The sequence below is a fragment of the Cervus elaphus genome, chromosome 20, assembly GCF_910594005.1.
Source record: "Cervus elaphus chromosome 20, mCerEla1.1, whole genome shotgun sequence".
In the NCBI taxonomy this organism is placed as follows: Eukaryota; Metazoa; Chordata; class Mammalia; order Artiodactyla; family Cervidae; genus Cervus; species Cervus elaphus.
The window spans coordinates 1385023-1401196 of NC_057834.1; the positions used below are offsets into that span (position 1 = coordinate 1385023).

At 54.9% G+C, this 16174-nt stretch overlaps 2 protein-coding genes across 2 annotated transcripts in view; both read right to left on the reverse strand.

Moving 5' to 3' along the window:
• LOC122678179 (proto-oncogene tyrosine-protein kinase receptor Ret-like) overlaps window positions 1-2828 on the reverse strand; it is a 22435-nt gene extending 19607 nt beyond the window's left edge. The window contains 2 exon segments of the mRNA XM_043878745.1: window positions 1137-1332; window positions 2622-2828. Of these exon segments, the coding sequence (XP_043734680.1) occupies window positions 1137-1332; window positions 2622-2750 (325 nt within the window). The 5' untranslated portion in view covers window positions 2751-2828.
• LOC122678308 (putative protein TPRXL) lies at window positions 2819-14741 on the reverse strand. The gene is made up of 4 exons (XM_043878949.1): window positions 14559-14741; window positions 7319-7582; window positions 5227-5514; window positions 2819-2863 (listed from the first exon to the last, which is right to left on the reverse strand). The coding sequence occupies exons 1-4, from the start codon at window positions 14661-14663 to the stop codon at window positions 2819-2821; spliced, it is 702 nt and encodes a 233-aa protein (XP_043734884.1). The 5' UTR covers window positions 14664-14741.
• Between the last annotated feature and the right edge of the window lie 1433 nt (window positions 14742-16174).

A 16174-nucleotide genomic window follows, 5' to 3' on the forward strand; every position in this document is an offset into this window, starting at 1 on the left:
ACACAGACAACAGACCTGGCTGTAGGCACTAAGGTTGAAATATTTTAAATGTGAGTCACTGTGCTGAGCTGAGCCCAGAAGACCCTCCTCAGCTGGGAGGTAACCTCAGTGAGGTGTGTGTGTGTGTGCATGTGTATAAGAAAGATGCATGTCAGGGCAAGGACACACAGGTAAAGACCCACCACCACCACCAGCAAGGTCCCAGAAAGACCGTCCTGGCCCCTGAGAACTTCTCGCAACAGTACCAGCCTCCTATGGACCCTCAGATTCCACAGGCCTCAAGCACCCAGGAGCTTCCACACTCCTGAGCAGTCACCGTGTGCCAAGGCTAAGATCCCCATTTAGTGGAGTACAAAGGAGGCGAGGATCTCTGGGTGCACATGGCATACAGAGTGAGTGTGCAGGGGCAAGGATGACATTTTCCCTTGCACAGAATAGAGGTCATCAGAGCTTGGTGAGGAAGAAGACAGGAAATAGGATTAGGTCAGGCAGAAAGGGGTAAAGGCACCAGTGATCCTGGGTTCCCCAGAAGCAGGCCTCCAAACAAGGATCCAAGCACAAGTGGCATATTTGAAAGGTGATCCTACAAAACATAGGCAGGAGAGCAGGCAAGGGAGGTGGGGAGGTTTGGCAACTGATGAGGACACCCAATCCTGCAGGTGAGCCCTGGGGGCACGTGGTGCTTAGCCCTGAGGGTGGGCACATTTCAGAAGTCAGACAGGACAGTCATCCCAGAACCCTCCAATTTGAGGGCACAGAGCTGCTACTGGACATCAACTCCTGTTAGTGGAGAGTTGCTGGGGGGGGGTGGTTAAGGATCCCTGGGCACTTGGGCACCTAGGAGGTTGCGGTGAGCCCTGGCGTGGTCAGCACAGGGTAGTGTGGTGGGGGTCCTGCCAGGGTCAGCCTTGGCCTTGGGGCAGTTCAGCGAGAAAGGACAGCCTGTAAACACCCACCAAGGTGGCCAAGGTGAGCCCAGCAGAGACAAAGGCTGGGAAGAGGGTTGGAAGGGGTGGCCACCTGGGGCTGAGAGGGCCAGGACAGGTGTCTACTTGTGCAGGGTGCTGCCCTGCCCAAGGAAAGCAGGTCGCCAGTTCCCCAGGGGGCCCTGTCAGGCCACACTGGTCCCCTCTTACTGTAGTCATGCACGGTTGCCCGCACAAAGCTGCCGTTGGCCTGGGCCAAGGTCTCATTGGGCATGTGCTCCACTCGGAAGGTCCGGAGGGCCTTGGCATCCCCAGAGAGCAGCGTGTTCGTGTACCGTCTCAGGAGCTCCCCAGAGGCTGGCACCACGTCTGCATCGAAGACACGTAACGTGGCTACCACTGTGCCCTGCAAAGAATATGGGGGCCAGTCAGGGCCCCGAAAGCCAGAGCCCATAGGAGGGCATGTGCCCTGCAGGTGGATCAGGTGTGTGCGGTCAGAGCTGGCTCCAGGGACAGCCTGACCAGGGTTCAAGCTGCAAGGGGCCCCCAGCCAGCCTGCTTGTCACCCTTCCTGGGCCACTGCACCTCACCTCTGCAACAGGTGCAATGGCATCTCCAGACTTCCCATGATTATGGGTTAGAACAGATGCCCTGGTGCTCTGTGGAAGACCTCATTCAGGTCCCCACAGTGCAGAGTGGGCACCCCCACTCTCCTTCCAGGAAGCTGGGCCCCGCACAGTGGAGAAGTTAGCTCAATGTCATGCAGTGACAGATGACAGAGCTGGGACCTAAGCACAGTGTCCACCAGAATGCTCTCCTACAGCTTCTTCTGTACCCCAGGCTAGATGGGGTCATGAGGGGGGTTCTGAGTAAAGCCACATGTCATCTCTGCTCTCACTCCTGGCCAAGCTCCACAGTGTTACCATGGAGCTGCCCCGCCAGGCTCATGGGACACTTCCCTACTCCATGTGCTTTCCTCTTGCCCATCCATCCACCAAACCTGCTCCCTGGGTGTCCAGAGAAGCAGGCAACCACAGCATATCCGACCCCGACCCTCCCCTTGCTCCCGCCAGCCTGCCGGCTGCAGGACAGCCCAGGGCCCAGCAGGTGGCAGTCACGCTCCGCCTGCACAGGCAAGAGGAAGGCGGGGCCCCGATGGGAGGGGCGGCGCAGGGACACCCCTGCCGGATCCACTGGCCTGTCTTCCTCCACTCCGGGGTACCCTCCCTGAACTCACTGGCCCTCCCTTGAGGGGCTGACAGCCCGAAGAAGGGAACACCCTCCTGGCAGATGTCCTCTCCGTCTCCTTGGGGCAGTGTGCCCCGCCTCTGCAGTACCACAGTTGTGCCCCTCTGATGCGAGCCCTGATGGTTGAGTCAGAGGCTGGGCACCCTTACCCTCAACCCCACCGGCACCCCAACCCCTCCCCTCACCCGCTTCCCAGGGCAGAGGTCAGCTCGGGGCCAGCGGGGCTGGTCCTCTCTCCTCCTCAGCTGTCCTGGAAACCAACAAAACCCCAACAGACAGACTGATGGACAAATGAAAGACGAATAACCACAGTGATGGTCAGCCACATGTCTGGATGGCTAGATGGACAGCTGAATAGACCGAGGAACAAATGACGAATGGAGAGACCCAGATGCACAACAAAGAGATGACAGACACTAGAGAAGCACCAGACAAACGCATAGGCACCTCCTTCCGCTTGAACTCCACCACCGCGCTGGCACTGTCGACGCCCCCGAAGAAGGTGGGCGCAGAGTCGTCCTCGTCGTACACGGTCACAGGGAAGGGCACCATCACCTCCTCCTCGCGCATGCCCATGCGAACCGTGCACGCGGCCACCAGCTCATACTTCTCCCGCTGCTCACGGTCCAGGGTCCAGCGCGTGCTCACCTCCAGGCTGTCCAGATCGCAGCGGAAAGGCAGACTCTCACCTGAGCACCAAACAGACCAGCAACCCCAGGATGACCCTGAGCTGAGGGGAGGGTGAGCTGCCTTCCTCAGGGCCCCACAGGGAGCAGTGTGCAAGAGGAGACAGAGCTGGGGTGCATGCTGGGCCTGGGCCATGGCCCCTCTTCAGCTTCCACAGTGGAGCACAGCCTCCAAGCACAGTTTGCAGTGGAGATTATGCTCTGAGCATCACTGTGCCTGCAGCCTGCACTGGTGCTGATAGGGAAGAGCAGGGACCAGGAGGTCTGCCTCAGGTCCTCAACCCAATCACCTAGGAGGGCACACCCCTTCACACACCCTGCCTGCCTCCTCTGTGGCGAGGGCTGGCACCAGTCACGCTGCAGGCCCAGAGATCCAGCTCCTAGCGTTTGCTGGTATCTGAAAAACTGTCAGGAATTTTCTTAACTGTGGAAGCAAGACATGCTCATTTTAGAGAATGTGAGAAAAAAGCCACAATTCCACCACTTGAAAACCAACATTGGGGACATCTGGTGTAATTTCATGTTAACACACAAATATTTCTGACTGCCTGGTTTGGATCCCTGCCCTATACACCTGCAGGCTGCGTGGCCTGAGGCTGATGGTTCTGTCTCTGTTCTTCAGCTTCCTCGCCAGAAGATGAAGTGAAGTGAGAGTTGCTCAGTCATGTCTGACTCTGCGACCCCATGGACTATACAGTTCATGGAATTCTGTAGGCCAGAATATTGGAGTGGGTAGCCGTTCCCTTTTCCAAGGGGGTCTTCCCAACCCAGGGATTGAACCCAGGTCTCCCACACTGCAGGTAGATTTTCTATCAGCTGAGCCACCAGGGAAGCCCCAGAAGATGAGATGCTGTGTGTGTTCATCGCCAGACACTGCTGTAAGTTCAATGACTAACTGCAACCTGGTGAGGGGAGGACCAGTAATAACAATATACTCTTCAACCCAAGCCTGTCCTCGAATTCATCCTCCAGAAAGGACCCAGAAAGGGGGAAAAGCTGAACGCTTGAAGGTCAACAGTGACCACCCCATAGCCAACCTCAGGAGGGCTGTCAACTCCACTTGGTGGAAAATCACATCAGAGCCACATATTACATGTGAACTACACATTTCCCTGTATTGCTTATGGTTACAAAAATGGCTTTTCTTTTTAAGCGAAAAAGGCAGCACACTAAACCATATGCTTTGGGGACAATTTTGTACAAAGACATCCATCCCTGTGGCAGGATAAATGAAGGGATGTGGAAGTGTGAGTGACTACTTTCCTTACACTACTGAGTGCTCCTTTAACGTTATGACCATGTGTGGGTGCCATCAACCTGGGGGGAATCCAGGCTTCACTTACCAGCCATCCAGCATAAAAGTGTCCCCTTTAAGTCCCCTTTAAACTGTCCAATGGCACCTCACACACAGCGGCTCAGTTGCCTTCTCTCATCTCCACTCGGATCCAGTGCCCTTCCCCTACCCCATATCCATGTGGCTTCCCCAGGGCCATCGTGTGGTAGGACTATCTTGTGACAAGGTCCACTGTCCTTACAGTGGCTCAGGCGGAATCCTGGAACCATGCTCGGTCCCCTTGTGAATCTCTCAACACCCCACATTCAACTCCCCAGAAAATCTTGCTGGATCTTCCTGCAAAAACATGCCCAGAATCTGCCTGCTTCTTGTGGCCTAAAGGCTTTCACCCTCAACCCCAGTCCTCATCCTCTCACTCAAGGATGTCTCCTGCCTCTTCATAGTTTTCCTGCTTCCTCCAAACCACTCGCCCCAAATCATTTCGAACACATCAGCCCGACTAACCTTTTAAAGTAAGTTATATCCTGTCAATGACACCCTCCCCCCACTCCTGAAAACACCTTCTATGGCTCCCTAGTCCCCTCATCAGGAAGTCCTGCCCCCTCCCTTGCATTTTTCTGCCCTCAGCAGCCTCTGCCCTCCCCTCCAGCCGCACCTCCCCCTCCGCACTTTTGAATGAGCTCGCCCTGCTTGCTGGGCACCCTCCTTTACCTTGCTCCAGCCACCTGATTTAGGACAGTGGTCTCCACCAGTCCGTGCCTTCTCAGCATTACCTCCCACCTGGTCCCTTCAGAGGCCACCCAACGTCCTTAGCGCCTGTGTGGTCTCCACCTGCCCCAGGCATTGAAGGTCCAGACAGGCAGGATTTGGGCCTGAACTTGTTCACTGTTTCATCCCTGGTCCCTAGAACCATGCCTGGCCTGTGGCCAGCATACATGAGATACACGTGGACCTCTGAATGAATGGATGATGGGGTGGTGTAGTCAACTTGGACGGCTCATGTAGAGGAACTGCAGGGCCATGCCTGGCACTCGGCAGGCATCGAGGAAGGCTCCATGCGGCTGGCACTCACCTCCCAGGAGCCTGTAGGCCACACTGACGTTGGGGCAGAGGAACTGCACGGGCAGCAGGCAGAACTGGTGGAAGGTGCCAGGGGGCCTGTTCTCCCGGATGCGGAAGGACAGGCCTGACTCAGGGAAGCAGAGCTCCCGGGGCTTGAGGGCGCCGCAAGCTGGGAAGGAGGCATTGATGATGGAGAAGTACACTCGGGCACAGCCTGGCCACTGGCACTCGCCCTCACGTAGGGATGTGGGTGACAGGAAGACCCGCAGGTAGATGGTAAGCAGCGGGAAGCCGCCCTCTGCAGAGACAAGTCAGGCCCCGCCAGGGTGTCAGCCACACCTGCCCAGCTGGGATCTGAATGGGGAGAGGGCAGGAGCTCCGGGCTGGTGCAAAGCCTAGTCCTCACCAAGGCTAGCAGGGCTCTGCTGGGAACCCCGCCCTGCCCCCTACCTCCTGCTTGCCCCCTACGGCCCTGGACTTGGGATCTGGCAGCCTCAGGGCCCTATGGCTCTGCTCCCTCATCCTGGGGGGTGCCTCACAGGTCCATCTCTCTGATTATTCCAAATCTCAGTTCAAATACCCTTCCTCAGAGAGGTGCGCTGAACCCTGGGTCTAAGATGGAGTGCTTCCCCAAGGCAGGCTCTTGGCACCTCAGGTGACCTCCCTTCCCTCCCTCACCCACTACCCCAACCACTTTCTTTCTTTTCTCACTTTTAAAAACACTACAGGGGTGGAATTGGGTGGGAGGGGGGAGAGAGGTTCAAGAGGGAGGGGACATATGTATACCTATGGCTGATTCATTGTGATGTATGGCAGAAGCCAACACAATACTGTAATTATCCCTCAATTAAAAATAAATAAAACACTTATTCTATTCTATTTTTGCCAGTGTTGCTGCTTGTGGGATCTTAGTTCCCTGACCAGGGACTGAACCCAAGACCTCAACAATGAAAGCTCAGAGTCCTAACCACGGGACCCCCAGGGAATTCCATGCCACCCCTGCAGAGACACAGACTTCCCCAGCACCTAGAGAGGGGATTTCTGGCAAATTCCATCATGGAGGCACCATAGCAACCCCCGTCCAACCCATCTGGATCTCAGCTGGGGCGGGGGCTCTTCCTGGGCCTTCTATCTTAGCTCTAGGTAAGTGTCCCCCTGCTACATCTACTCCTCCCATATTCATCAGTTCTCTGCTTCTTACTAGCCTGTCCTCTGTTGCTCCAGTCCCCTGCTGTGGTTAATAATTCTCCGTATAAACTTTCTCTGTTCTAATTACTGTGATTTCTCTCCTGACTAGAGCTGGCAGGTGCATGAGGCTGCTCTCCAATCACGAACAGAACAGGCCTCCTATGAAACTCAGACCCTTGGCAAATTTCACTCTGGCAGTACTGTTCACAGCAGAGTGTCTGCCTCTCAGCACTCACAGGAGCTCAGAGCTGGCGTGAGGGCCCAGGGAGGCCATGTCTATAGAGCAAGAGGTGGGGTTGTGATCACCATTTGGTGCCACAAGGCAGAACTCTGCTCCACAAACAACCTCCTCCCAGTACCAGGGTCACACATGGCCTTCACTCCAGCTTGGACCCCTGCTCTGAGAAGCCGTCCAGGCCTTCCTCCTGCTCCACTTTCCTCCCCGGCACCAGGCCCCAGTCCTCACCAGGTGCCAAGAGCAGCCTGCTGCTGATGGTAAGGTGGGCTTTCTGTGCAAACAGCTGCTTCTCCACCAAGTTCCAGATCATCCACTAAATCAAGATCTTGGGATGTCTCTAGCCTTTCTTAACTCTTCTCTCACAACCCCACATCTCTGTTAATCCAACTGGAAGACATTTGGAGCCAGCATGGAGAGAGCCCCTCAAGTCCTCCACATAAGTTCTCCAAAATCCCAACAGCCTCAGGAGGCCTGAGGGTCATCAGTGGTCCTCAAGCTCATCCTGGCTCCCTCACGGGCTGGACAAAGAGGACAGGCCAGCCCCATCTCACTTGCTCCACTCTTACACAGCAGGAGTCGTAGGAGCTGTGTGATGGGCTCTAAGGAAGGACCAGGTGAGGGCAGGGCGGGGTGGGTAATGAGGCATGTGGGGGTGGGGTCAGGGCCGCCCCCTTACTGCGGATGTTGAGCTTCTCCCAGGAGCTGTGGTCCAGGCTCTGGTTAAGGTAGAGAAGCCCCGTGTCCTCCTGGATGCGGACCCAGTCATTCTCGTGCAGCCGCGTGTGGTAGGCGCTGTAGAGGTGCTAGCCCAGGCGGAAGCTGGGCATCTCCTCTGGCACGTCCTGCAGGGCATGGACATAGAGCAGGGGCGTGCCGGCCGGCTGGTCCACGTATAGCTTCTCCCAGTAAGCGTCCCTGGAGAAGTAGAGTCCCAGCGGGGCTGTGGGAGGCAGGGAAACACGTGAGGGAAGGAGGGACTGAGGGACGACCACGGTGCAGAGCCCAGCAGCCCTCCCAGGCAGATCACCTTTCCCAGCGGCCTAACTTCACATTTTAGTAATAGCTTCCTTGTGGGCCAAAAAAGAAAACTTAGGTCTTTCTCATCTGTATTCCTAAGAACATCAACACACAGTTATCTGTATAGCTAAACACTAGCTGCAAATACACTGCTTTAAAACAGAAAAAGGAGGAAGTGAGGAAGCATAAACAGTTGCAATATCATCCTCGATTACCTGAGATAGATAAGCACGTAAACCACTCGGCTTTCACCCAAGCTTCTGAGCAAATCACCTGGAGCCAGAGTTTTGAAGTGTACAAGACGCTGCCAGACAAGCAGAGCAGGCAGGGGTCCCCAAAGATGAACTAGAGCACTTTATAAGTAACAACATTCGTGCATGCTAAGTCACTTCAGTCGTGTCCAACTCTTTGTAACCCTATGCACTATAGCCCTCCAGTCTCCTCTGTCCTTGGAATCCTCCAGACAAGAATACTGGAGTGGGTTGCCATGCCCTCCTCTAAGAGATCTTACCGACTCAAGGATTGAACCTGCATCACTTACACCTCCTGCATTGGCAGGTGGGTTCTTTACCACTAGTTCCACCTGGGAAGCCCCTGTAAGTAACAAAATCTTCATCTAAAGTCAAACATGCTCCTACCATAGTACCGAAAAATTCCACTCCATTTATCTGAGAAAAATGAAAACATATGTCCGTCTAGTGACTTGTTCACAAATGCTGGGGTTATTCACAGAGCCAAGAACTGGGAAGAACCCAGATGTGTTCCAGCAGGTTATCAGATAACAAACCTCAGTCCATCACACCATGGAACCCTATGCAGTTAGGATGGGGCACAAACTATTGATACACACGACAGCCTGGACACATCTCATAGACATCCTGCTAAGTGGAAGAAGCAGCACAAAAGAATCACATGGCACCATTCCAGACTGATTTTAGGTGACAGAAATCAAACTGGGTACCAGCTGGGGGTAGGGGAGGTAATAGACTGGAAAAGCAGGGGGCATATTCTGGGAAACATACATGTTTCATATCTTGATGGGGTGTGGGTCACACAGGGACATCCATTTGTCAACAACATACAGCCAAGATTTGTGCATTTCAACGTATGTAATTGTGGCCTAAATTTATCACTGAGAGGCTGTGGGTAGAGCTGTAAATGCCATGAGGAAGAGGGATGCTGACCATGGCCACGCTGGGTGAACCAATGGGGCACTCATCCTACTACTCTCTTGACTTGGTGTATGTTCAACATTTTGCATCATAAACAGTTATTTTTAAATAGTAAGAAATTTTAAAAAGATGGATAAATGGGCAGGTGATGCTTTAAAAAAAAACTGAAAACCTGCCAATATTCTCTACAAAGCATAAAAAATACTAACACACAAAGCAAACATGAGAAACATTGTACTTGTGTGTGAGCGATTTCTCTTTTCAATCAATTTGTTTCCACCTACATTCTGCTTCTCTTGCAGCCACCAAGATGAGTGGTTGGTCCACTCCACACCAGTGGAAGATACCCTGGGGCTGCCTGGGTCCTTGAAGACACACTTGTGTGTGGGAAACAATCAAGAGCCAACTAGAGTCAGGTGAGGAGAACTGGTGAAGACCTTTTGGATCCCAAAGTGGTGAAACAGAAGAAAACTGGAAGGTTGCCAGCACTGTGCCAGGCTTCCCAAGGATGACTTCAAAGGCAACCCGGCTGGGAATGCCAACTTGAAGTGTGCATTGATTGGGTCCCACCCACCCAGTGTGGGTGCTGCCCTGCCAAACAGGCTGGACCACGGAGCCAGCAGGAGAGGGAGGGAACAGGAAGAGAAACAGAGGGAGAGAGAGGGAAGGAGGGAAAAGACAAATGGGGCTAAGGACAAAGGTAAGTAAGGCAGAGAGGATGGAGGGGAGAGATGCTCTGGCCAGTAGTCAAAGGCTACTGCACACCCGGCACTAAAGACAGAGATGGAAGGAGGGGGCTGCAGGTACGGAGCTGACTTATTAGACCTTCGGAAAACTGCTCCCTAGGAGTGCTGTCCCTGGAGTGGGACCCAGAATCACTGGGTCTCTGCAGGTGAGGTACTGGGAAGGGCAGCTGAACTCCAAGGAGCTGGCCCTGTGCCCAAGTCAGGCTCTGCGTGTGGCCTTCCTGCCCTGCCACCTCTTGGGGGAAGGGATCCACCCAGAGCATCATGCTGCCTGCCATCCAAGGGGGTGGCAGCTCCAGGAGCCCTAGGAAGAAGTCACTCTGGGGAACTCTGGGGAGGGAGCACTGAGACCTGACTTCCCTTGCCGGGGGTCTCACTGGTAGAGACCACGACAGGAGCCACCCACACATGGCTGGATGCCACCCTCCTGTCCCACAGCCTCCCAACTGGCCACGAGGACATGGACTGCCTCTCAGATACACTCAGAGTGTTCATTTCTTCGGGATTTAGTAGCCAACCCTAGCAGGGATGGGTGGCAGCTCAGAGAACTGTGTCAGCCCCAAATGGCCTCAAGACTGGCCTTGATGCTTCTGTGAAAAGGCAGCCAATGGCACTAGCTCGGAGCAGGCCTTTTACAAGCTGGGCAGAGTGACAGGCCACAGCTGACAGATCCTCCTGCACAGCTAGGATGCACTCCACTGGCTCACGCTTCCTGAGAAGTACACAGTTCGGGGTCCCAAAGAGGACCCTACAGCACTGCTCATACTGCTCTTGTGACAAAGGCAGGAGGGTTCCTGTGGTGTTTCCTCAGCCAACGAGAGGGAAGGGGCAGCTGCTCCCCACCTGTAGTGCACTGAAGCCCCACTGCACTGCCTGGCAGAGTAATAAACCTGGGTCTGCACTCCTCACAGAAATCAGAAGGGCTCCGAGCCCACGGTGGCCCCCTGTCCTGCCCCAGTAAGGCCGGGTCTGGGAAGGCAGATTCAAAGTGGGGGTCAACACCAGACACAGCCCTGCTGCCCCAAAACAAGTGCCTGATTCATAAGCAGCAGCCCAGCTTCCTTTCCCTCCAACACTCCATGAAGGTTGCAAGTCAAAGAGTCTAGGGGGAGCTCTGGGGTGGGCTGTGGGGGGCTGGGGAAGGAGCGCAGAAGCTGATGCTCACAGCCCTGCGGACAGCAAGAGGAGTGGCTTGCTTTTCCCTCCACTGCCACCTTCTCCAGAGGACCTGGCCCACCGCATTCACCCACCCCGCCTCTCAAAGGTGCAGAGTGGGGTGAGCACGGCCAGGTGGACTCACACAGCACGAGGCCAGGCCCCGTGGCACATGGTGACCCTGCATTTTCTTCGCAGCCCCAGATGGAGCTGCTGATGGGATCACTGCTTTGCAAACAGACACCTGGGCAGGACAGAAAGAAAGTTGTTTGTATGCTCGAGGGCACATGTGCAGCCAGCCAGGGGATTGGGATTTGGAGGGCTGTCTTTCCAGCAGCATAGCCCTCACCGGCCTGCTCAACCCCATGTCACATGGTCCAGAACCCACGGTTACTGTGCCCACCCTCCACCCCCACCCCAAGTCCTGGGCAGTGACCGCAAGTCAGGGACACTGGCCTGCAGTAGAAAGCAGCCCCGGAGGGTGCACCATCTTTCGGGAAGGTTGACTTTCTGGCCACAAAGAGAATGAGAGATTTCCCAGTGGCTTGACAGGGTGGTGACCTGGTGGCAGTCCAGGCTTGTGACACCATGCTGGATGGGAAGGGGGCTCTGTGCTGCCAGCCTCCTTCTCATCCTGGCAGAAAGGTGAGCGCCAACCACTAGCGATCTGAGATGCTGCCTTCAGGGCCCCAACCCCAGAGCTGCAGGAGACTCAGTTGGTGGGGAGGGGGAAAGCCCAGGGTGGGTGTGGGTGGGTCCCCCAGATGGCACACAGCCAAGGGCAGCCTGTGTCTGCCAGCCTGCCTGGCCACCAGCTCTCCTTGGTGTGCCAGAGCTCTCCGTGGAGAAGTGAGGTCTGCATTCTGGTCTCCGGAGTACTGTCAAGGATGGTGTGGGACGCCTGCACCCACATCAGCAGAATATCGCGACTTTTGCCTTCTTATTCTCTCAGGATATAATCCCTGTGGCCTCGGTCAGCTGTGCAAGAACTGGCAGCCCTGGGAGCCACCCATGGGGGGTAGGGCTTGCAGATCGGTCTTCTAAGCGGGGGCGAGATGCTCACTCCACCTACCAGGTAGTGAGGAGCAGATCCAGAATAGGGCTCCTCCCCTGGGGCCCCCTTGAGCACATGTACATTCAATGGTCCAGGGGCTGGGAGGTGCCTTGAGCTCCAGGGAGCCCCCACCTCCGAGCTGGTCCAGTCACCACCACACAGACTTCACGTGCAGGATGAGAGCACTGCCTGCTCTCATCTCCGAGCCAGGTCCTACAGGATCCATGTGGGGCCTGGTCTGTTGCTGCCAAAAGTGATTTGTGGGTTGGGCGATGATTGTGAGCAGAAACAGTCTTAAATGCACTTAAAATGCTTCCCAGGTGGTCCCTACTCAGGGCATGGCCGCCTTAATGCTCCTCCTTGTCACAGACACGTTTAGATGGAAAAACACATGGTCCAAGGTAGGGAACGAGGGTGTGGGTGCAGGGCTGGCCTCAGGGGGGTGTAGCCTGGGGAGACCACAGTTCCCCATACTTGGTTTAATGCTCTCCTGTCATTGTCCTAAAATAATTCATAATTCTAGAACAATCTGCATTCTATGGTGGGCCCTACAGATGATGGGGCCAACCCCAGAGGGTGAAGGAGAAGAGCCCGGAAAGGGCCATCAGAGGTGTCCAGTTTCCTGGGGCTGTGCAGCCTCTGTAAAGTTCTAGCCTCCTCTGGGCCTCACTTTCTCTGACTGTGAACAAGAGTAGGGCAGGCTGGGGAGAGGAGGAGCTGGTATAGGCCTCACCTTTGCACAGGTACACGCGGTATGAAGTTCACACTTCCGATTTATAATCACTGGGCAAACCTCTTCACTGCCCCATTAAATAGGTAAGAACACGGAGGCTGGGAGGTGAGAAGACTTCCCATGGTCAAACAGCTGGAGGGTGGGCATCTTGGGGTTTGGACGATGACTAACAAAGCGGCGATGGGACTCAGGAGCAAGGCAGATGCTGGCCCCACCAGGAAGCCCCAGGCCTTGCCAGCTGACCACCCCTCCCTGCTGGCACCGTTTTGCCAGGAAGGGCTTTTTGACCAACCTCTGATGAGAGTCTCCCCTGGAACTTGGGGCAGGTCGACACAGCAGGACTTGTAAAACCTGCCCCACCCACACCTTCCACCCCGAATGCTGCTGGGTGACAGGGTCCTCCCCCAACACCTAGTCCCACGTTTCTGCCTCGACAGATATTGCCAGCACCACGTGGGGTTCTGGCCCCTCAAGTTGCCCTGGCATCACACCAGAGGGTGAGGAGCTGGGCTTTGCTCTCACAGGAGTGGGGATGGGTCCCACACTGCTCATGACATACCTGCCAAAGGTCCTGGCTGCTGCTCGCATTTGCAGAGACCCCAGGCCCCCTTCATGGCATGTGTGTGTATATGCATGAATGTGTATGCACAGGTATGCAGCAGATGGAAACAGAGACAGGCATGTGGGCCCAAGGCCCCATATGCTCCCACCCTGCCCCACCCCTGCAGGAGAAGATGTGCAACTAACACTCAGTGGGGACAGCGGGCTGTCCTGTTCCAAGGAGGGCCTCCTCCAGCATCTTTACAAGCAGAGCCACCAGGCATGGATGGTCTCATTCGGCACACGCAGTCACCAGCCTTTTTGTATCCTGGAAAGGCAGTCTTCAATGCTCCACACCTGGCTGGATGTGTCATTTACTCACATTTGTATGCAGAGAGAAGCAGGCCCAAGTCTCTACTTCACTTTCACTCATTCAACTGTCCACAAGCTCAGCCCTGTGTGAACACTCACACATGAACACTGGTCATACTCGTACACATTCTCAGACCCACACAGAAGCTGTGAGTGCCCTCCTGTGCGGTGGAGAACCACACAGGTGGACGAGGGTTTCTGGTTGTCATCCCTCACTTCTGCAGCACATTGTGGGGACATCCTGCATGCTCTGCCTCAGTCCATGCCAAATGCACGCAGCCCCTTGGCGCCAATGTAGCCCACGCCCTTGCCCCGCGATCACCTCCCATAGCCCCCAGATGCACCCATCACCAGCCTTTGTGCACCAGCCTCAGCTCCCCCGTGTACTGGAGGGTCACCTCCCGCTGGCCCCCGAGGCTGCAGACCAGTCCTGGCCCCTGCAACCCAGCCAACTTCTCAATATGCAGTGAGCTGTGACCCCACTCTGGGGAGGGAGCCCCTTCCCCAAGCTCCTGCCCTCTGCCTCAGGGTGGCCCACAGCTCTCTTACACTCATCACTGCCGATCAACTCTTATGTTAACCTCCTCTGGTCCAGTCGCTGTGTGGGTGTCTCTGGATTGGACCCAGACTGATACACACATCTCTCTTACACTTAGCATGTCACATGCACATTCTCTCACACTGTTGCAGACCCACCCCCACCTCCCCCATCTTCTTGCTCATTTAGTGAGACATACCGAGCCTACCCAGTCCTAACTGCAGGCTCACCTCACCAGTGCCCCCTGGTCAGCCCTGGCCATGAGAGGCCATGCACAACTCCCCTGAGGTTCCTTTGACCTCCTTGCTACCCTCGACTGAGGATGTGCTGCCAGTCTGACCATACCAACCCAGATCCAGGCAGGTGCTTCCTAACTGGGCACCCTTGACTAGAGTGAGTGGCAGTCACCGTGGTCATCCCACACAAGGCCCCAGACAACCAATGTCCTAGGACTGCAATGTAAAAGCCAGAATTTGGGGCTCTCAAGAAAAAAACACATGGCAAGATGGTCTGATCTAAGAACTGAGTGGGGTGACAATAGTGCCCACATGTGTGTGCAAGGCAGTACCTTCCCGCAGAATCCACTCACCGGGCAGCCCTGCTCCTGCCTGTGACGAGCACCAGATCCTGCAGATGACAGCTTTATTATGGCCCAGCACAATCTCCTTAACAGACGGTGGTTTCCTAATGCCATCACTTCTGCAGGAACAGGAAGCAGACCTCATGGACTCCTCCCCAGGGACTGCCCCTCTCCCTGAGGGCCAGCTGTCCCTGTGGAGGGTCCCCCTAGCCCCACCGCCCAGACAGCAACTTTTGGCACCATTATCCTCTCCTCGTCCACCCCATGCCCCTCCTCTCATATCCTGTTCACATTTTCTCTTTATTCTAGTTGAATATTTGACATGTACAAGCAGTATATTTTGCAGAACATTTATGTCAAAATAGTGTTCTGCAACAAACACTCATGAACCTGTGGCCAACTTAACTGGACGTTTAGCAACAGTGCTGCCCCTCCCACACGCCCCTTCCACCTCATACACTCACAGAAACATGAATCTGGGTCTTTGTTTCCCTTGCCCCTCTTTTTAAAACACTTTTACCTTATTCTTGAAAGGCACTTCTGCTGGGCAGAGAATTCTGTGTGTGTGAGTGTTCAGTCATGTCCAACTCTTTTGTGACCCCATGGACTGTAGCCTGCCAGGCTCCTCTGTCCATGGAATTTTCCAGGCAAGAATATCTGGAGGGAGTTGCCATTTTCTCCTCCAGGGGATTTTCCCGACCCAGGGATTGAATCTGCATCTCCTGCATTGGCAAGCAGACCCTTTATCAACTGTGCCAACTGGGAAGCCCACTTGGGAAGCCCTGAGACTTCTACAGGACAGTTATTCTGTCCTTCAAAAGCGTGATTCTGCTGTCCTGCTTCTGAAGGTCTGTACTCAATTCTGATGATTCCCTTCTTGGTTCTCTCTTCTCTCTGGTTGCTTCAGGACCTCCTGTGTTTGGTGCTTTCCTATTTCATTCTGATGAGCCAGCCTGCTCACCCCCATGTGGGTTTCCTCCGTCTCAGCTTATCTTCTAGGTGTTCTCTCCAGAGCGTCCTTAAGCAAATGGCAGCCAGTCCCACAGCTCGAATGGCTGCCTCTGGGCCAAGGAATGCCACGTTCACCAGCCCTGACCTCCACCCAAGTACCAGAGACATCCGTACCAACTCGCTCCATCCTCTCCCTCATCTCAGTTCAGCTTAGAGGACCACCTAGCCTCCCTGAGCCCACTCTTTTTTTTTTTTTTGGCTGTACTGGATCTTAGTTGTGGCATGCAAGATTTAAGTTCCTGGACCAGGACTGAAGCCAGGCCCCCTGCTTTGGGAGCACAGAGTCTTAGTCACTGGACCACCAGGGAAGTCCCTCCTTGAGACCACTCTTGACCCCATAGGCCACTTGCCCCAGAGCAGCCAGGGTCAGTCAGATCATGTCACAATCTGTCTGAAACAACAAACTAGTGAGTGAAACAACAAAGGAATCCAGGAAGGAACAAACTAATACATAAATGGTTTTAAGCACAGAGTGGCGGGGGGAAGGTGGGCGGGAGGTTAACAGCTGGGCACATTTGGAAAACAGTGAGACTTTGGGATAGGAGAGGGGGCAGGGTATCAGAGAGATGGGTGATATCACCTTGGTCAAGACCCCCTGGCTTGGTCTGACAGGC